Source organism: Mesoplodon densirostris, chromosome 4 (assembly GCF_025265405.1).
Source record: "Mesoplodon densirostris isolate mMesDen1 chromosome 4, mMesDen1 primary haplotype, whole genome shotgun sequence".
Taxonomy (NCBI): domain Eukaryota; kingdom Metazoa; phylum Chordata; class Mammalia; order Artiodactyla; family Ziphiidae; genus Mesoplodon; species Mesoplodon densirostris.
This window is the reverse complement of record NC_082664.1, coordinates 171,493,954-171,514,251: the sequence shown is the minus strand read 5'-3', so window position 1 is coordinate 171,514,251 and position 20,298 is coordinate 171,493,954. Positions and strand designations below refer to the sequence as shown.

Sequence of the window (20,298 nt, the reverse complement as noted above, 5' to 3'; positions counted from 1 at the left end):
AAAAAGAGCTGCATGTCACTGCGCATGTGCGAGCCTCGTGTTTTTGGTTTGTTTTTTTTTAATTTTTGACGTCATTTCGCTACATCAAATCTCAAGCCAAAACTTCTTGCTCATTGATTACTCTGAAAAATAACTGACTGTATGCTCTGACTCCTAGGAAATACTGCAAAAGTACAGATAGACGGTGTTCAAGGTTTCTGCTTTCACAAAAATAGTACAGGCTGTCTATCCACCCTGCACGTCGGTTCCCCCTACAGATTATCAGAGCCGAGAGAGAGCTCCGCTAAAACGTAGGCTAGACTTGGAAGACTCAGTGGCACAGCTTCCCATTTTTTAAGTGGTGATAACTTGCGCTGTGATTTGCATCCTCCTTAGTCCAAGTAAGCTATACAACACAACTCCTGCCCTTTTTTTTTTTTTTTTGGTATTTCTGAGGAAACATCTGAATATTGCTAAAGCTGAACTACTTTACGTCCTACTCCAGTGTTACCTCATATTTATTTTTTAAAGCGAAGAATAAAGGTTTTCATATGGACAACATAAGAAAAGATTAATGATTACCAATATGAAGAAAATACTAATGCCTTTCCCATTAATAAGACAGGAAATGAATAGTAAAGAAATGCTTTTTATTTTAGGAGTGCTTTTTTTTTCCGGTGAAATAATACGTAATTGCTTATCATTTTGATTATAAGTCAAGGGTAAAGGTCTTGGAAGTTTACAGATAAAATGAGATGTATACAAGTAATGTCAGTATATTTATGGTCAAATCCCAGAGAACCAAACTTACTAAAAAACTTTTGGCTTAAAGATTGCCTTGCAATACTGAGGACACCAAATGTGGACAATTAAGATAGAGACTTCTTGTAGCACAACTGGATAGAAAAACCTTGATTTTTAAAAATATCATGCTTATGCATAATGCTTTAAACGTATGGCAAACATCTAAGACTGATACCAATTAAGATATCAGTTTTCTTGGAAAGTGTATTCTCAGAACCCATTGCAGACCATGATAATATAATAGACTTGGTTGCACTAAGGTCTGTCTTTAAGTTTAGAGAGCCTATACGAATTGTGTATATTAAGTTCATGAAAAAGGATTTCCTTAAGCCTATTTTAAAGGTTGCTTATATCATTCTGTTGTAAACTTACTTTATTCTAATGAATTTCCTTAGAAGTGGTCTCCAAAGTGATAATTTTAATTGGTGAATAATTTGAGCAGAATGATTATTTAGTAAAAGTGAGTGGAGTCCTTCAGGTCTCGTAACCTCTTTCTCATTAGAAAATGATGGCATGGTTTGAAGAGAACCCAAATGAATATATTTTAAGATAATTGTCATGAGGCATATTTAGAAAGAAACAGCTGGTAAACACATTTTCCCAAGCTTACCCTGACTGACTTCCTCAGTTACACTAGAAAACAAACTGTAATATATCATGTTCAAAGGAAAAACACTCTTCTGAATTAATTACTGGTAACATTAATTTTCTGATTCATGAACAGCTAGATGCTTTCTAAACAGCACTCCATTTTCCCAGTATCATTTATACTTAAGTATTTTGGATGAGTGTTTATTGAACTTAGGAGTCTTGTTCAGGTTGGAAAGGAGTCAAAAATTGCATGGTAAGATTCTATAGAAATGTAACCAATTCCAGTAAAAAATCCTTTGTATGGAAGTACATTATGGAAATGACGTGGTTGTCAGACCTCATTGCTTGGCTTTTGAGTCCTCAGAAGAAATTCTACAGCCTTAGGGGTGTAGACTCAAAAGCAGCAGCATTTCTGGTTTCAGTTTAAATAAAACAATGAAATCCATCATTATTCAAGTCAATAGAGATAATTCACATGAATATGAATGCACTTTGATCTTATCCTTCAATTCATTGAAAGACACAGTCGTAATGAAAAAGGGAGATAATCTCTTTAACTTGATCCAAAGCAAGTTGTTGGAGCTTCTTTCCTGAAAGACCATAGAAAGGAACTTTTCACTAAAGCCTTGCTTTCGTGTTTTTCAGGTGGAGGTGGGGAGTGTTGGGCAAGCTACAGGTCATTATGTTGCCCCCAGGAACCAAGTAGTGCTAACTTTCTTCTTTGAAGTAAACTGTCTTATTTAATGAACTTGACGTTTTGTGAAGCTTAAAGGTGAACCCCTTTCATAACATCATACCTAAGAAGCATTTTAGGAGGCATGTTGATTTGAGTTTATCATCAGATATGATTAAGACATATTAACTATTTTCAGTATGTTTTAAAGACTAAATTAAATAGGATATTTCAAGCTGCATTGTCTTAGTTTTGCAGTATCCAATAGTAGCTCCTTAAGAGTTCCTGTTGAACTGTGAAGACAGTTAACACCCTGCCTGTGCTGTATGAAAGTCACTTTAAAATATCATCTTATGCCTATTTAACCAATTTCCAGACACCTTTGGTGGGAAAATAACAAAGTGACAAGTTCTTATTCTTAGAATTCTGGAAACATCTGTCAGATATTTTTTAGTACAGTCACCACATTTGAAATATAATTAGGTAAAAATATGCACGAATGAGGATATCTGATTAGTGCCACTGGCTTGGAAAATCTTTACCTTTTCATTGAGTTCATTAAAGATAGCCAAGCTTTATAGTAGTTATTAGTAAGTTTTATTTCTCATAAGGGTTATTGAACTTCTGGAATCCTCTGGAAATTCAACAAATATTTGTTGAGTTATGTTAAAGGGACTCCGGAGCATACAAAGATAAATAAGACAGGTGCTTGTCCTCAAGGAGCTTTAAACTTAAAAATTTCAGCACATCTGTGATTTACATTAAATGTCAATCTAGGAAGAACACTCCACTAACTTAATAGCTGTTTAAAACCGGGTCAGTTGTTAAGAGCGATGAAATTTGGCAATGCATGTATTTCCCGGGGTTATCCTACTAGCTAATCAAAATATTTTGCTGGATACTTTGAAGATTTTTCTTCAATAAAAACTTGTTTAAAACATTAACAAGAGTTCTGTTAAAAGTTAAATCAACGTCCTAGAGCCACAGACATTAGAAAAGGCAGAAAGATTCCTAACGGTTAATGTCAATCATTTTCTTTATGCATCCCCACTGCTGAGGTCTGGTGTGGTTCATCACATGAGATGAGGGAGAAGAAAGTGCTCCATCCACTTATGTATAAGAACAAGTATCTGGAGGTAATGTTTGAGCTACACAAGCAGTTATATTATGAATTTCATGCAAAATATTCGTGGTAGACAAAGAAGAGGGAAGACTGTAGCGTTTGCCGGTGGTTTTTTATAACCCAGAGGAAAGCCACCTTTACCAAGGGCAGACACAACCCTAAGCTCTTTGTGTCGATGTTACTAGAGAGGGAGTGGGCATCTTGACTTCTTTACCACCATCCTTATTGCTGATATCTAGAAAAGCTTTTTAATGGACTGGCCATTGACAAAGAATTTCGGCTCAAGTTGGAGACGAGGGCACCTGGGGCTGGGACGAAGCCTAGCGCCGGGATCTCGGGGGCTCAGGTGCCTGCGCGGCAGCGTGCGCTTGGAGCCTATTTATCTATTGTCTGCCATGGGGGCAGGGCCGAGCTGGGGGAACTAGCTTTTGAGTGGAGCTGAGGGTCTTGGAGGATGAGGACCCGGAGGGGTCGGGGCGAGAGATGTCAACGAGGGCAACCCCTAGAGTTCTAAATGCTAGACACCGAGATGTACGAAGCGGCGGCGGTACCCGCGGCTGCAGCCCTGGCTGCAAATCGCCGTCGTGTGGTTGCTACTGGCAACCGAGCCTCTGCCGAGCGCGCAGCCCCGCAGCCCCTGGAAGGAAGGTGGCGAGGGGAAGCGGTGGCGCCGCGGCCGCCCCGGCTCGGCCGCCCGCAGGGCTCGCGCTCCCGCCCGCGCCCCGCGGTCCCTTCGGGCTGTGACCACTGCTGTGCGGCACGTAGGGCCCCGAAAGGCTCTCGGGTTGGGGGTGTCGCTGCCTCGGGAGCGTCAAATTACTGGCGTCCTCCGCGAATGCAACATGGCAGCTCTGGCTCAAAGACTGGGCTCTTTCAGTCCGCCGGGGAGGCGGGGGCTGCGGACTCCGCTGCGCGCCCGCCGCCTCCCTTCCTGGCCGCAAGTCGGCCCTCCTGGCGCCCCCGCCTCCGAGCCGGGCCCAGCCAAGGGCAGCCGCGCGCGCCGACTCGCCTTGCGCTCGCCCCTCGGCCCTTTGTTCTCCACTCGATAGGCACCTCGCGCTTCGGGGGCTTTTAATGGAGACCGTGGAAGACAGGGTGACCCCGGGTGGGACGCCGACGTCCTGGCACTCCCCAGAGGTGTGTAGCTCCCCGGGTCTCCCGAGGGCTCTGGAGCGAGCTGAAAGCGCGAGTCCGGGATGCTAACCCGACACTACCCGAGGAGCCGCGTCTCGTCGGGTGGGTCCCTTTCGGCCAGGCCTGGCCCGCGTTTCTCTTCCTTGCTTCCGAGAGGTGTGAGGCGGGAGGCCAGGGCTGGCACGCGACCCCCCGCAAAAAGACAATGCCCGTCCCCGCCCCAAGGAAATGAGATTCTCCGCAGGGGAGAGGAAAGCTGCGGGCCCGCAATCTGGGAAAAACGGGGAGAAAAACACACGTTAGTCCTGCGCTGGGCTCCACCCCGCATCACACTAGCCCTTGGGCGCGGGTGGAGCCCAGTGCAGCCCCGAGGTCCCCGCCCCGGGTCGAGGGGGAGCCGAGATGCGTCGCTCTCCACCGCGAGTGGGGGAAGGGTCGGTGCTCCGGGGAAGGGGGGAGGCCAGGGGGAAATTTGCATTTTTAAAAACGGCGGTTCCGAAACGACCTTGCCACGTAGACAAGCCAGTTGTGACGTTCAGCACAACGTGCTACTGAAATACCGAAATCCGCCACCAAATGGCGGCTCCTGCAGTCTGCCGCGCCGATAAAGAGGACTCGCCGGGCGTCGCCCATTTTAGGCCGCTTTCATTTCTCTGCTGTTACCCCGGTCCCCGCCCCAAGGCGTCCCTTCCTCTCCCTGTTTTTGGGCGCACGTGGGACTCCTGGGTCAGAGAAGCTTTTCTGCCCCGGGGATCAGGCAGGCGCGGACTCTGCTGGAAACCGCTGCGTCCCGGCGGCTTTCAGAGGCGATGTCCCCAACCTCCGACCGCCCGATCCTCTGCCTCGCCGGGGTCTCAATGGCGCCGGAGTGCGAGAGCACCGGACCTTCCAGGTTCGCCCTGCCCGGAGACCCAGGCTTCGCATTTGGGTCCCAAATTGTGGTCCTTTGCCCAGATCTTAAGATTCCTATCGCGCAGCCACCCCTTCCTCGACACTGTCACCTGGTCAGGTTTTCTTCCCAGGGGATTAGAGCCCGTTCTACTCATTAAACAAGTTCAACTCGAGGACCCTTCGGGAAGGCTGAAGCTCAGCCTTCGGGAACCCTCAAATGGCAGTTTTATATTTTGTTAATAATTTGGCTTACAGTCTTTACAACAAAACCCTAAACTCCAAGGATACCTTGTTATTGAAGGAGAAAGGGCACAGGATTTGAAGCAGCCGGAGGGAGGAGGGCAAAGCGAGGCGATAATCTGGAATGGCCCCGCAAGGAATCGCTTCTGAGGGCTTTGCAGGCGACGACGCCGCCTCCCGGGACGTGGGACACTTTCCTGCCCGCGCTGAGCTCGCGGCCCAGGGGCCGGTTGCCGCGGCTCGGTGTCCCGCCCGGTGGAGAGGCCTTCGGCAGGATGGGGGCCGCCTTGTGAGATCACGTGCACCCGGCTGTCGCCGCCGCTCGCCACCGGGTCCGGCCTTGGAGACACGACTTCGTTTTCCCGCCTCCCCAGCCTGCCGAGGCCTGGGAATCTCGCTTTCAAAATTGGCGGGATCCGAGTCCGCCGAGCCGAGAGTGGCGCGCGGCGCACGCGCAAAATGGCCTCCCGGTGCCCTGCGGCCTGGGCTCGAGCGTTGGGCCGGGCCGAACCCCGCGGCGCAATCGGGGGCGGAGGTCTGGGCTGTCGCTCTTTGCGGTTCTCGGAGAGCTGCTGGTTAAAAAATAAAACAGGGAGAAGGGCCGTTTTCTCTGTAACCGGTCCTTTTGGTAAAGGCTCCCTAATCGGGAAGGCGGCGCTGCCGGGAAACGAAGGTCATTTTCTCCAGCCGGGCGTCCTGTGCCCTTTCCACCGGGCACCCGAACATAGGAAGCCTTTCTCTCTTTTTTTTTTAAAGCCGCTGCTCTTTCCACCCTACTTACCCTCGCCCCCGCTTTATCTTGCAAGCCGCGCACTGCGCTGCTGTCTTCGGCTTTCTTTGAATATTTCCACCCGTGGGGTCACTTAGACCTAAGACTGGAGCTCCTGGACAGGCTTCGCTGTCTCCAGTAACTTCTTTAGCCACCTCTATAACGTTCTCATTCCTTCCATCCCAATTTTCGACGCGTTTCCCGAGTACCCTAGTCCGCAGCCTTCCGAGGGTCTGTTGGGTTCTAGCTAACTTAGGACAGAGTTGAAGAGCACCGAATCCGCACGGAACTTGAAATCACGTTCACTTTGAAGTTTGGAGTTGATGACCACCCAACAATCAGAGCAAGAAGTAACTTTTTTTTTTTTTTAACTGAAATGTAGGTGACTCTGAGGGAACATCACTTGCTATTTTGGGAAATTCCCTTCTAATAGCCTCTGGAAGGGATATTTTAAGAAAACAGAAGAATGGGGGTAATTTAACTCATCCATTGGAAGTTTTATTGAGTGCTTACTATTCATTTAGGGGGTTAAATGAGACTTCGGGTGAGTTTTCCACAGGCACTTGAACTTCTTCAGAAAACTCATAAGGATCCTGGAGTAGCCTTTCCAGTGATAAATAACTGTTGATGTCGTCGACTTGATGAAGACAAAACGTTGATGGTGAAGTCTTCATGTGAGACCTCTAGAAATTGCACTCAGAAAAAGAAACTGGTGCAAATAAAGGAAATCCGTTTCAAGAACCAAAAGAAGAAAAAACGTTAAAAAAATTAAGTGCGGAAACAGGAAACACTCGACTGTGTAAACATTTTCGGAGACTTTCATAATCAAAACTGGGCGATCTTGAGATTTGTAAGGAGATGGACAGGCTTCGCGGTGGTATTTCCCAAGTCTGATCTACTGGGAGGCTCTAATATGTGATACTTTCTCTTCCTTGTAAAGAACCCATCTATCTGAATTCTGTGGTCCCAGTTTAATTCAAGTTTTATTTTGGAGGAATCCAGATTTTTTTAAGCTACCTTAGAAATAATCACCTGTTGTACTGTTCATGTTTTACTTGAAGAAATATCCTCAAGCGAAGTGACCTTATCTAACCCAAGAGCCTTATGTTGGAGCTGCGTTCTGTGCTCTTTGAAACTTAGAAGTCTTAAAGGTATATACTTTTTTTTAAGGGTCCTTTAAAATGTAATTTCATCAAGACCTTTTGTTTTGGATAAAAGGCGAGTAAAACTGTATGGAAGAAACAATCATTGTATTTCAAAATAACATGGAGCTTCCATTTCATGGACCACCAAACTGAATCAGAATTTCCAACTGTCATTCCAGGGTAATGTCAGAAGGAAAAGATATATCTTTAAAATCTTTAAAATATAAAGAGAAATGAAAATAACACTTCCTTCACCTCAGGATTCTAAAGGAGACTAGGTTCCATGTGCAAATTGTTTCTAAAATTAAAATCCGATCTCCTCCAAAGATTACCATAAGCTATTTTTCAAAAACCAAACATTTTCATTTCTTCTTGGCCAGTGCAAGTAGGATTTCACATGGATTCCTTTTACATTGCTATTAAGGTTTCATAACAAAACTTTTTGATAGGCCTATACAACGAGTGTATGGAAAGACTTCACAAATGAACTGCAACTCCAATATTGGGAAAAGAATAAGAGGAAAGGATGAAGGAAAGCCCCTATCAGCTTACTCTGCCTGTTGCATTGTACCTCCAAAGGTCCTAACATTTGCACATATGGATAAGGAAACAAAGCAATATGGTTGGTAGGTTAAGTCAACTGAAGGGCAACTTTTTTTTTCAACTCAGAGCAATTAACGGCCGGCAATTTTAAAAGCAAAAAGGTACTTGTAAAGTGGTATGCATGTGTAAAGCAAGATAGATCACTATTTATACAACAGCAACCAGCCTCATTCTTTTTTTGCATTTAAGCTAAAATCTGTGAAATCAATTTAGGCATTTTCTGTGGAATATTTTTAGCTCTAACTTTGTGGTATAGAATGCCAGAATACTGTTCAGAAGCAAAAGCCAAACTTAAAGCCGACTTTTCACGCACCCTGCCTTGACTGCTAAGAGTTACAAAGTTAGCAGCTTTGATATGGGTTTTGGTAACATTGAAATTTTAAGTGGTAGTTCAGTAAAAGTTTTAAAGCCTAATTGTCAAGCCCGTGATGGCTGCTTATAAAATACAAAACATTATACTCTCTTCTGTTTTATTAAAAGACAAATTTTAGCTGAAATAGCCTTTAAAGCTTAAGCAATTTTCAAATTGAGTAGGGGGGAAATTCCTCTTTCAAACAAAATAAATGGACATGTTTTCAAATATGGTGCAACAGTGTTAGGTAAGCCATAAATGCAATATCTGATATTTTACTAAGTAATTTAAAAAATAAGTCCATAAAAAGGTTGAGATGTAAAATCTTTGAGCTCTGTGTTGATCCTATGACTTGGTTTTGTGTAAGTCAAATGACAATCCACTGGTACTTTAAGTTCTTAGCCTTTGAAAAATATTTTTGCATTTTTTATATACAGTCATATCCAAAGTAAAAACATCACTTGAAACTCCCACTAACTATTTTTTCTTGTCTTAGATAACATCATGAACTTGAGAAGAAAAGCCTAGAAAAATGAGTTAAATTCACCAAAATTGGCAAACATGGGTAACTTTTACTTCAAAGATTGTAGAGTAAATAAACAGATACATCTTTCAATTGGGCTTTCAAGCAATTATACAACAAAGCATGTACTCTCAGCAACATCACTAAGACAGCAATGGATGTTCTTCAGCTTTTACCTGTTGTAATCCACAATAGGGTTTCCAAAACTTCTGCACATTGTGCTTTTCATATCAAATTTTTATTAAAGTCTTAGCTATTTTCTAAATGAATATCCTTTTTATTGGATTTTTTCCAATTACAAATGAAATTTAATTTTACATCTATCATTAGAAACAACACTTACAATGGGACTGTACAAATTTAGGTCAAAATAAAAATATATGTATTTTGTGGTTTCATAAAACTTCATTTACTGTATCTTTAAAGAAAGCAGAAGTAACAGCAATATATGTAAAAGTAATGATTTAATGACTATAAGCAAGACAGAGCAATAGAATTGTGCTTCTTTTGCAGACGGGGGACAATGAAATGTTTAACTACAATTTCCCCATACAAACATGAAACAATTTCATAGAGAATAAACACCCTCACAAATAACTGATGGGTGATGAACAAGTTCGACCAAAGCAATACAAAAACTGAAAACTGTTGGGGATATTCATACTTTAAATTCAACATGCTCACTCTATTTAAAAACTAATACCTGTAGAAGCTCACAATAAATTGCTTCTATTTCCAGACGTTACAGAGAGGGCATATTCCACTGTTTATAACTGTAAAAGCAATTCTTAAATTTGAAATTTCCACTATGCCACATATTAAAATAATTTTAGATAAAATGCCTTCTTCCAGCAATTTGCTGGTTTATTTAAAATATTTGTTTTAGAATTACAGCGATCAATATGCATTTTAAAAACACATTAATTCCATCATAAGCAATGGGAAATGAAGAAAGTATTTCCAATTTCCTTAGTGAAAAGTTTTTCTTTAATGCAACTATTAATTTTAAAAGTAAACAGGTATTACTAGAAAAAAGTCAGTATTACTATATGCCAGTTGCTTCCAATGGAACAAAATTTAGAATTAGATATCCACATTAAAAATATTCAATGGTGATAAGGCTCAAACATAGGTATCTGCAAAGGTCGAACCAGTTGGGATAATTTTAACAACCATCTCTGAATGCATGAAACACAATATTTTCTTTATAGTATTTATAAATATATCATACAATACTGTTTCCTGTTATGTCGTATACCAATATGGCATTGTACAATAAGCATAATGCCATCTGATTCATACAAAAGCGAATCATTTAAACAAGTCAGTAAAATAAACGGTAGTACCCGCTTTTAGGCTTACAGATTGTAAAACTGAAGTTTACTTTCCTTTGATCGGTTTCGCGCAGCAACAGAGAAGTAAAAATCAAACAGGAATCAAAATGGCTAAATATGCAAGAAATTGTTATTCACAGTGACATGGCTACATAGAATGCATTATTCTATGCATATTCTTTCCATTTGTTGAATTTCAAGATAAAAAGCACTTGTTTTCTACAGGTTCACAAAACAGCATAATAACAAGAACAATCAGGGAGGATGTAATGTAGGCGTTAGTTGAGATTAACAAACTATGGCCCAATGTTTATATCCACCGCAGAAGATTTTCAAATCCAAACAATGGTTACAGAAACCATTTCACATCTGTCCTAACACACAGAAAAACATCTTGCCTGCTTTCTCAGAAATCGTTTCTTTCGAGAAATAATCTTTCTTTTCAATTAACGTCCATATGAACATCACATCTAGTCCATCTTTTATAGCCAAATTTAACATCACTACAAAAGAAAGCAAATTGGACGATAGTCACATGTATTAGCATCTATAAAGCTGTAATGGCATGAAGATATCTATATAAATCAGGGGTTTAAAATTTTTTTCCTCAACAGTCTCAGGTATCAACCAGATGAAGTTGCTGACGACCCATTTACTGACGATTTTCGAGGTCTGTTGGCAAAGGAAGATTGGTGGTTACCGCTGGGGCTGCTGCTGGTTCCATTCATAGTGCTGGAAATGTGAGGAAACTGAGGATGAGGAGACTGGACTGGAGTGCTGGGGCTGGGCAAACAAGAAGAGGTGGAGGGAATACCTCCTGCTGGGCTGTTGGCCTTGTCACTCCCAGAGTCACTTTCCAGTTCTCCAGCGTTTGTCAGTCCATCTCTCTGATGACTGATCTTCATTCTTTTACAAGTAGGTCGAACTCTGTATTTCAAAGGAAGCGGACCATTCTATAAAGTTGAGAGAAAAAAAATCAGTCTTACATCTTTAAGTACAGTCTATCAAAATAACCTGCGAGCATCAGGTACGCTACTTACCCTTCTCCAGGTATAAATGTAGGCAATATCCATTAGTGTATAGTAATCCTTTAAAGGTTCCTCTTCATACATGACATCAATCTGTTGAAAAAGAACACTTCAGTTACTAGGCATCACCAAGAATGACGGTAAATCTAGATTTTTTGGGCCATCTAAATAGAATCCAAAAATGCTTTTAAAAAACATTTTCTCCAAACATTTGAACAAAGAAAGAATCCCTCTGGAAACTTCAAATGAGGGAAAACATTTCTTGAAATTATTAAGGGATTTGTTTTCACAGCATAAAACAGAATCCATACCAAATATTTTAAGAGCTATTTCCAAGTAAAGTACTAAATTAAAAAAATTTTTCCGTTGTTTTGGCTTTAGAATCCAAGAAGAAAAATGTCATTGAAATTTTTTTTAAAACGATTTACATAAAATGCATGAAGACTATAAAGTAGATACCTGGAAAGTATTAGGTATGTCCATTTTACTTCTGAGAAACTTTCTTAGGTGCATCACAGTCATTGCTGCTGGGCATCGTAAATATCTTTTATCATTCACCTAAGAGCATATTTAAGAAAAATAATTTTTTAAAATTCCTAACTTTAAGATTTTTTTTAAAGTAAAAAAAAATAGATAGATGTCTGAGTATGATAAAAGGTACAAATACCAAAGCTGAGATTTGACTAAGTTCTCAACTATACTTTGAGTTTGCTATTATTATAAATACTAAATGAACAGATTCCTTCAGTACATCAAAGCATTAAACATTAATTACTGAAAATATTTTGTAAGAATAGTAATCATATATAAGATAAATTCTATCTAGTAACTATCGAATATAGATCACTCTTAAACATCAAACATGATGATTTTCTTCTATTTGATAGCAACATCTGACCCTAGGATATTCTAAAGGGCAACATATACCCTCATAAAATCTAGAATCCAAACAATGCATCTTCTATGTGTTTTTGTATCATGGAACATACCTCCTCCTTTGATTTCTCCTTGTCTTTATTTACTTTCCGATCCAATCTAAGAAACAAACAATTTATTAGGCAAACAATGTATCTAATAAATATATTAGCATAAAACACATTTTCTAAAGAATTTACCTGTTCTGGTCAAAGAATTCAATGGATAAACTTATTATTTCATCATCAGTTATAATTCTCTTATCTTCATCTGCAACTTCTCCTCTATCTTCATTAGAGCCATTGGCAGCTATAAAGACATTTTTAAATTCAATTTTTAAGAATTAAATACTTAATTAAATATTATACATATAGAAGAATGGAACTGGTACTTTTAAGCTTAATTTTAATAAATTACTGGCTAAGTTCTCCCTCCAAATAAAATGTCTTTCCCCCTCTAAAGAGTTTACCATCAGCTGAAGGATGAGCTGCATAAAAATCCCTTCTTCTCTTCATTTCATCTAAAGAGGAGGAAAAAAAAGACTTAAACATAGCAGGTAAAACTGATAAATACTTTTTAAAAATTCAGTTTTAAGCAAGTTACTCACTTTTGAAAAGCCCTGGAACTAATTTGTATACAATATCTTGAAGAGTTTTATCTGACCTGAAAAAGAATAAATTAGAAAATAAACTATCAACTAATATGGCAAAAACTAAAAGTGTTCATTAAGTATTTAAACATTCTTTGTTTTCTCTGTTATAGTATTTTACTTGATTGTAACACTGTCTATAACTACATCAACACGATAATTATGAGAATAAAACTTCTTTATGTAGTAGCACTGTTTTTAAATTAGAAGAACACTTTATTTTATATTCACTAATAAATTCTTCACATTTCACTAAGTCAAGAAAAGTGTGCCTTCCAAACTACTGAATTAGCTAATATGAAAGAGAACAAAGAGGAGAGAATGGAAGCAGTTTAAACACATGCACTCTTGCCTGTCACAAGGTCAATAAAGCAATGCAAAAATGGAGAACTAATTCCATTTTTTAAAATGATTTAAAAAATCTTAAAATCCCTTGAATAATATTGAATTCTGTTTAAAGTTAGTCATCATTAAAATGGCCAAGAAATTAAGGGCTACCCTCCTCCACAAAGAACACGCATTAGATGGGGACTGAAGGGTAAATTTTGTGTGAAGAAATAAATACTAAATTCAATAATTATGCAATTCCAATAACAATTACAAACAATGTTTTTAAATATTTTCCTACCTTATATTCAGTAGTGGTCTGGTCTTGTGAACTTGGACATCACAGATAGGACAATACTTGCTGGTCTCCAGGTAACGCACAATACACGTTTTACAGACTAGAAATAAAAACACCAATTTTTTAAAGTTCAGGAAGTAGATGCTAAGCAACAAAATTAGTGTCAGAAATAGAGAACTAGTAGTAACAAAATGGTAAATACCAAAAGGCATTTCTAATTAAATAAACAAACTCAGTTAATATCCTGAGAACACTTATACAATTTATATTTATACAATATTTTAATAAATATGCATTAACAAAAAGTCACTAAATGCAAGAGCAGAAAACAACTTCTTCATTTTGTACCAACATTCTCAAGGACAGTGGGAATTGTTAGTTTTCAAATTTCAGGACAAGATGTTAAATATACATGACACAAGAAAAGGTCTAAAACTGTGTACTTACAGGAATGTAGACATTCTATTATGGTTGTGGCATCAATGAAGTACCCTCCACAAAGCACACACATTAGGTGGGGATTTAGCTCAGTGATCTTGATTCTGGTTGTTCGATGCATTTCTGCTTGATAAAAGATCCTGCAAGACAAAGAAATATTGGCCATAATTCACAGAAAGAGAATCGAGATTATCTCCAACTCCCAGTAACTATATGCTCTGAAATGCTGGAGGAGTTCATAAAACTCGTTTAACACTGTGCAGCTGGACTGTCCCAACGTCTTCTACAGAAAGAATTCACTGATCAGACCTCAATCAATTCTACTGAAAAGGTGAAAAAGGATCCAAGAAAAGTAATCTCTGGTCTCTCAGGTCATTCCAGGAGGGAGAAGAAAAGGTCTGGGGTGGGGGCTGGGAGCTGAGAGCATTCGGGTCTCTTTCTTCCATTTGTCCTCCAGCCCAGCAGCCCCACGGCTGCTGCAGACGCTACACGCTCCCCGCAGATATTTACCAACCGCTAGGGCTTGTTCCAGGACTCCAAATTTAGGGTAAAACTTCCTTATGGATCTTCGATCGAAAATCCAGGAGCATGCCCTGGCTTCCCAGGGGTTCTGGTTGTTTTAAGCGGTTCCGGCAACCAGAACCTGGCACGTTTTGACGCGATACAAAGGGAAAGCAAATTCTGCTCTATCTGCATCCCTGGCATTTCCGGAGCTGGGTGCTGGGGCCGCAGGAGAAGCACCTCGAGTCGGCCTCGGGCTGGGGCCTGAGCGCGCGGACGCCCGGGGGCCGGGGGGCCGGGATGCGGAGGGGCGGATCCGGCGGCGCCCGGGGCTCCGTCTCGCTCCGGATTCGGAACTCTCCTCTGTCGGGGTTTCCATAGCAACTTACACTTACACTTGGCATCCGGCCACCGCTGCAACTCCGCGCGGAGCCGGGCCGAGCCCGTAGCTTCGGCGGGCGTGCGGGGCTGCCGGGCGGCGGCAGCGGCGGGCGCGGGGGAGGGGCCGGCACGGCGCGGGGGCGGGGCCGCGCCGGGGCGGGGTGGGGTGCGGGCGCACAGCGCGGGGGTGGGGCGGCCCCACGAGGCCCGCCGCGCTGGGGAGCAGGATCCTGGCCCGAGGCGACCCGGCAGACAGCCTGGGGGACCCCGGAGCGTGCAGTGGTAAAGGAAAATGCAAACCGCACTCCGGCCATTTCGGCCACTCTTGGGGGCCTCTTTCCACGTCGACTCGGCGCGAAGGGCTTCTTTCAGATCTTGACTCTTTCGGTCTCTCCTGTTAGCAATCACTAGGTCAAAAATTTCATGAAGGGATCTTTTGAGAATTGCCAACTGTGCACTTAGCCCGAAACCGTCAGGGCTCAAATTGCAGAGATGTTTATTGAACTGAAACTCTTTAAAGCTTTCTTCTCTAATAGGAAGTTCTTCTGTAGATGAGGATGAGCGATACAAAGTTTTGGAAAGGCTGAAAACTGAAATCTGTTTCATAGAAGACAAGGAGTGGGCAAAGCCTTGTGTTTTACCTGAGCTATGATGGATAGAGGCAAGAAAAACTACCTGAATCGACGGCAGTGACAATAAGTAAAGAACCATGTGACCAGCCCATTCCCAACGCTAAATCAACACCTTGTCAACCCAGAGCACCGAGAGCAGAGAAAAACAAATGTCATTTTCTCAGCCTCACCTCCATGCAAACCCCACACAATGAAATGCTATTCCCAACAGATATCGTATGTTACAGAAAAGTCACGGTGGGGAACTGTCAGCAACAATACAACAGCGGACAATCAGGGAAGTCAATTACTTCGTGCAGTATGCTTGAAAAATGCATTTCTTACTCCCACTTCATTCATTTCAGAATCTGAAATAAGACTAAGCTTCCAGACTTTTCTGAAGCACATTCTCAAAACTGCCTTGAACAGAAATCTAGGAACTTGTGAAACTTGAAGATGCATCTGAGGTTTTAATTCTCAGGGAATTTTAATGCAGAAGAGGGAAATACTAATCAACACAGCTCAATGGCTGAAACTAAAAGTTTTAGAGTACTAAACACACACACACACACACAGACACACACACACACACAAAAAAAAAAACGGTAAAAACAAAACAAAGCCTCTTTTATGAAAATTGACCACAGTGGCAACCAGTGACTTCAACCAGAAAACGTCATGTGTGACTCCTCAGTTATCTTTGGATGACTTGTTTAGAGGAATATTGTCAACATATTGTTAATATAAATCTAAGTGGGATTACAGACGCGTTGTGGATGGAGCAGTGTCCCTAAAGAGTAGCAAAATTTAATTCTATTGTACTTGGTGATTAAAGACAAGCCTTCTTGGTTCTCAAAGAAAACTCTCCTTATGAAACAGCAGGACCTTTACTAGAAAGATAGTTAGCAAGGTGATACTTCTGTCCCCTTGCAAAAGCACATCACACTAATGCCACCGATCATGAAGTTCAGGAAGGGGCATCAATAAAAACAGCTGCCTTTCTTTCTCCTCTACTTTACATAAAATGAACACCAGACAAACACAAATATTAACACACAGAACAATCAGACCTCAGTGAAAGGTTATCTACTGGTTGGCTTTGAACGTTTAAGTCTCATGCACTTGACCAAAACCCTTTCAAATTCATCTTAAGTCTTAATTCACACAACTCCTCTACCTCAATTCACAAGAATTTGACCACAACCCTATAACCATTTATAATGCTAGTAAATACCACTTTGTTACTTGTATAAGAATCAGTTCTTTATCTTTTTATACCACTTGAAAGTACTGGGAACCTAATGAAGACTTCCAAAACATCTGACATGCTTGATAAGGTTTCAGAAACAATCTCTTGCACCTTAGAAAGGAAAACCTTCTAGGTTCCACCACAGAAACTGCCAGTTAAGCAAGCAAAAATGCACCAAACATACAATGGAAAAAATACTCAATAGTTTAAACTTGCCATTATAACATACTCAGTTGGGGCTGTCACTTTAGTTGGAGGCCTAACACCAGTAATGTCAAAATGAAGGAAAACAGAAGCAAGTTCTTATATTAACAATCAGCTTGACTATTGCAATCTAACAAATGCAAATGAACTCCATAACCCCAGTGGGGCTCCCAGCCCAATACAAGTATGGGTAAAGTTGGGGGTAACTTGACTTCTAGGGAGAATTTTACCTTTTGGGGCACTTAATGCACATCCAAGGACTTGATAGTAGAACATTAATGGATTTTTCAAGTACAACTAAATGCTCACTTTTCTTACAGAAGCGTGTGTATATGTGTGTGTATACATACACACATGCATACATAGTGACTTATATGGCTTTAAAGATACTAGGTGTAAATTTACACAAGTAGGTTATTTCAAACACCTTTGCACTTTGGGGCAGATGTATGGGAATGAACTCAAATATTTAAAAAAATATATGTTTGCCCACAAAATCAACCTCTAAGGGATTCTACTTAAAATAAAACTCAAATGTTAATATAGTCTCATAAGTTAGCGTATGCTGTTAACAATTGGCATCCTTAAGTTTCAAGACTTTAGCGTGGCATATAATATGTTCCCAGAACTTGGGGGTTAAGCTTCCTATAAAATATAGGTTGAACTACTCATAATATTCTAGGCATCACCAACCTACACTTGGATTTGAATAAATATGCCCAGAATTTTGCCTACTTTAAGGGAAGGGGTTAATACATGCTGGTATTTCAAATACTGAACCGTGACCACTAAGCCCACTAAATCCTTTTATTGCAATTGGGAATGATCAAAGTCTCTATACTTGTTTACTTCCAATTATTAACTGTAAATCTTTGGGGAAAAGATCATGCTATACGGCTGTCAAACCCAAAAGACTGCGTAAACATATGCCATCAACTTTTTAGTGCACGTTTTCCAAAGCATCTCCTCACCACATGACCTAAGCTGACATTTAGCAAAACCTGTAAAACGTTGTGGACTTGAGTCATGGTTCTAAGTGCATCCCATACTAGAGGTTGAGAGAAAAACTGTAGTCTCTGAGAGAGAGAAAAAAAACAAAAAGAGGAAAAAAGAAAGAAAGAGAGGAAACCTCTTGCAAGACTAACGTCCACTCACCATCATCACTCCAAAAAAAGCTCCAAATTTGAAATGCCCACTTCCCAGTGAGCACGTCCCAAGTAATGTTTGAAGAACTTATCCAAGACTCCCAACAAATTACACCTTGAAAACTTTACCATTTTAAACACAAACGCAGGAGACCTTGGAAACAACTGGGAACCGCCATCTTACAAGCCATCCAATTTCTCACAAGTGTCCCTTCAACTTAAGTTAATAACATTTTTGTTCGGGCTCTCACCAGCCTAACATCCACCTTGGCGGGATCGCTGCCCCCCACGCAACCCGTCCCTATAAAATGGGGGCGTTCTCTGGCTGTTTAAACCCCTCCAAAGCCCTTTCTTCGGGAGAGGAGGGAAGCCACTTGACCCAAGCAGCTCCCGATTTCAGGCACCCGTCCCCGTTTCATCAAAATCTACCTCTCAACAAAAGGCGCCGTGGCCGGGAGAGCCGCAGAAGCTGCAAATAGAAGTGTTCTTCTCGGGGGCCATGTGCGTCGCGAGGGTGTAGAGGGGCGCTCGGGGGAGAAAGGAACTAAAACGTGGGGCCGCGCGCGGCGCGTCCGGGCTGGAGCGGGCGGCGGCTGGAGCGGCGCCGAGGCCGGCTGGCGGCGGCGGCGCGGGCTGCGGGTCGGTCCCGGCGCCGCGGGAGTCGGCGGGCGGCGGCGGGCGCGCGCTCGCGCTCGCGGGCGGCGCGCGGGGCCGGGCGGCGCGCGGGGCCGGCGGGCGGCGGGCGGCGGCGGCGCGGGGCTCGGCGCCCACGCTGTCAGCGCCCTCCCGGCCGGCGCGGGCGAGGCGCGGGGGGGGGCCGCTCCCAGTCCACCGGCGGCCGGCCCGAGCCCGGCGCGACCCCCGCCGCCCCCAGGCCCCGTCCCGGAGGCGCCTCGCCTCCTACGTACCCGGAAAAAGCAGCCGGCGAGAAGCGATCGCAGCGGGCGGAAAAGACAATGAAAGTTAAAAGTCGTTCAGCAGAAAATGAATGTGAGCCAAGCGGCCATCTTGAAGCGAGCTGCAGACGCTGCTGTCAATGGGCAACGAGCGCAGCCGAGAGGAGCCGCGGCCGCCGCGCTCGGCTCATGCTGCCTCCCGAGCCCGGCCTCCTCCTCCTCCTCCGCCTCGGCCTCCTCCTCCGCGGCCTCCTCCTCCTCCTCCTCGGCCTCCAACGCCTCCTCCTCCTGGGCCTCCTCCTCCTCCTCCTCCTCCTTCTCGGCCGCCGCCGCCTCCTCCCGCTCCGCACTCGGGGGAGGGAGCGCGCGGAGGGGGCGCGATCAGTATTATTCTGCGGGGCTGGGAGGTGTTTCTAATCCGGATCGGGGCTCCCTCGCCAACATCCCCATTGTCTCGCCCCGATCTCTGCCTTTAATACTACGATTATTATTTCATAGTTGCCGTGGGGGGAGGAGGGGGGGTGGGGGCGCCGTGTGTGTGCGTGCGGAGAGGCGGGGGGAGGGGAGGAAGGCTGAGGAGGGGGGAGGGGAGGGTGGAAAAAAAAAAAAAAGCACCGCTGAAGGCAGAGTGGAAACTGACACCGGCTCCAAAATGGCTCAGAGTCCGCCCGCCCCCTCCCCCCGCCGCCCCCCCACCGGGTCACGTGCTCCCCTCATTCCTTAAGGGCGGCCTGGGAATTAGTGTCGGTGTAGTCGGGCCCGCGGCCGCCCCCTCCCCTCGGAGCAGCGCGACCCGGCCCCCTCCCCCTCGCTCGGCGCGGCGGCGTTGCTGGCGCGGCTGCGGAGACATTTCTCCACAGCGCCACTCGCGCCACCCTGCTCTCGGCGCGGGCATCGCTCTGGCCCCGCAAGCAGTTCAGCCCACCCCACCCCCCGTTATTTCTTTCTTTCCGCCGCCGCCTCCGCCCGCGGTGCACACGTCCGCGGGCTCCAGCAGAGGAGAGCGCCCGGCCGCCGCCCCCCGCTCGGCCCCACGGGCTGCGGCCCAGACTCCGGCGCCGCGGCGCGGAACCTGCGACCGAGTTGGGCTCGCGGAAACAACAGCGCCCGCCCCAGTCTTCCCGCGGCCGCGCCGGCCCCCTTCCTCGCCCGCCAGTGGCCGAGGCGGGGCGCGCGCGGGCAGCCGCTCGCTCCGGGCAGGGGCTCCGCGCGGGGCCGGCCGGGCCGGGCCTCCGGAGCCCCACGGGCGAGGGTCGGGCTGCGGGCGAGCCCTCGGGCACAGGTAACGGGACGGTCCGGCTCCCGGCGCGGGGCGACCGCGCCCTTTCCCCACGTCCCGAAGCTGGGGTCTTCAGGCAACCCCGAAGATCGCATCCTTTCCCACTATGCTTAACTTAAATTCTGAGAAGAGGCGATCGTTAAAAGTTAACGCCAATCGTGTCTGTGTTTTCAAAGTAATAATTAACAAACTCAAATCCAAACAAACTCAGCACTC

General features: G+C 44.0%; 1 protein-coding gene across 5 annotated transcripts; it reads right to left on the bottom strand.

The window, feature by feature from the left end:
• Positions 1–8,862: 8,862 nt before the first annotated feature.
• On the bottom strand, positions 8,863–19,049 carry BMI1 (BMI1 proto-oncogene, polycomb ring finger). Of its 5 annotated transcripts, none has more exons than XM_060097701.1 (10): positions 18,816–19,049; positions 13,826–13,956; positions 13,382–13,478; positions 12,712–12,767; positions 12,574–12,624; positions 12,305–12,413; positions 12,179–12,224; positions 11,649–11,747; positions 11,202–11,282; positions 8,863–11,114 (listed from the first exon to the last, which is right to left on the bottom strand). In XM_060097701.1, exons 2-10 carry the CDS (start codon positions 13,935–13,937, stop codon positions 10,785–10,787), a joined length of 981 nt encoding a protein of 326 aa, XP_059953684.1. In that variant the 5' UTR covers positions 13,938–13,956; positions 18,816–19,049; the 3' UTR covers positions 8,863–10,784. The 5 variants fall into 5 exon arrangements, with proteins under 5 accessions (XP_059953684.1, XP_059953685.1, XP_059953686.1 ...); XM_060097702.1 differs by lacking the exon at positions 18,816–19,049 and adding an exon at positions 18,337–18,496; XM_060097703.1 differs by lacking the exon at positions 18,816–19,049 and adding an exon at positions 14,707–14,802.
• Positions 19,050–20,298: the final 1,249 nt, after the last annotated feature.

Bases quoted from the DNA above. Each gene is read 5' to 3' on its own strand.
- BMI1 (XM_060097701.1), bottom strand. From the start codon at position 13,937: ATGCATCGAACAACCAGAATCAAGATCACTGAGCTAAATCCCCACCTA. The intron at 12,625-12,711 runs GTGAGTAACTTG...CCTCCTCTTTAG, and splicing joins AGTTCCAGGGCTTTTCAAAA to ATGAAATGAAGAGAAGAAGG. The intron at 12,414-12,573 runs GTAAACTCTTTA...ATGTCTTTATAG, and splicing joins AGCTCATCCTTCAGCTGATG to CTGCCAATGGCTCTAATGAA.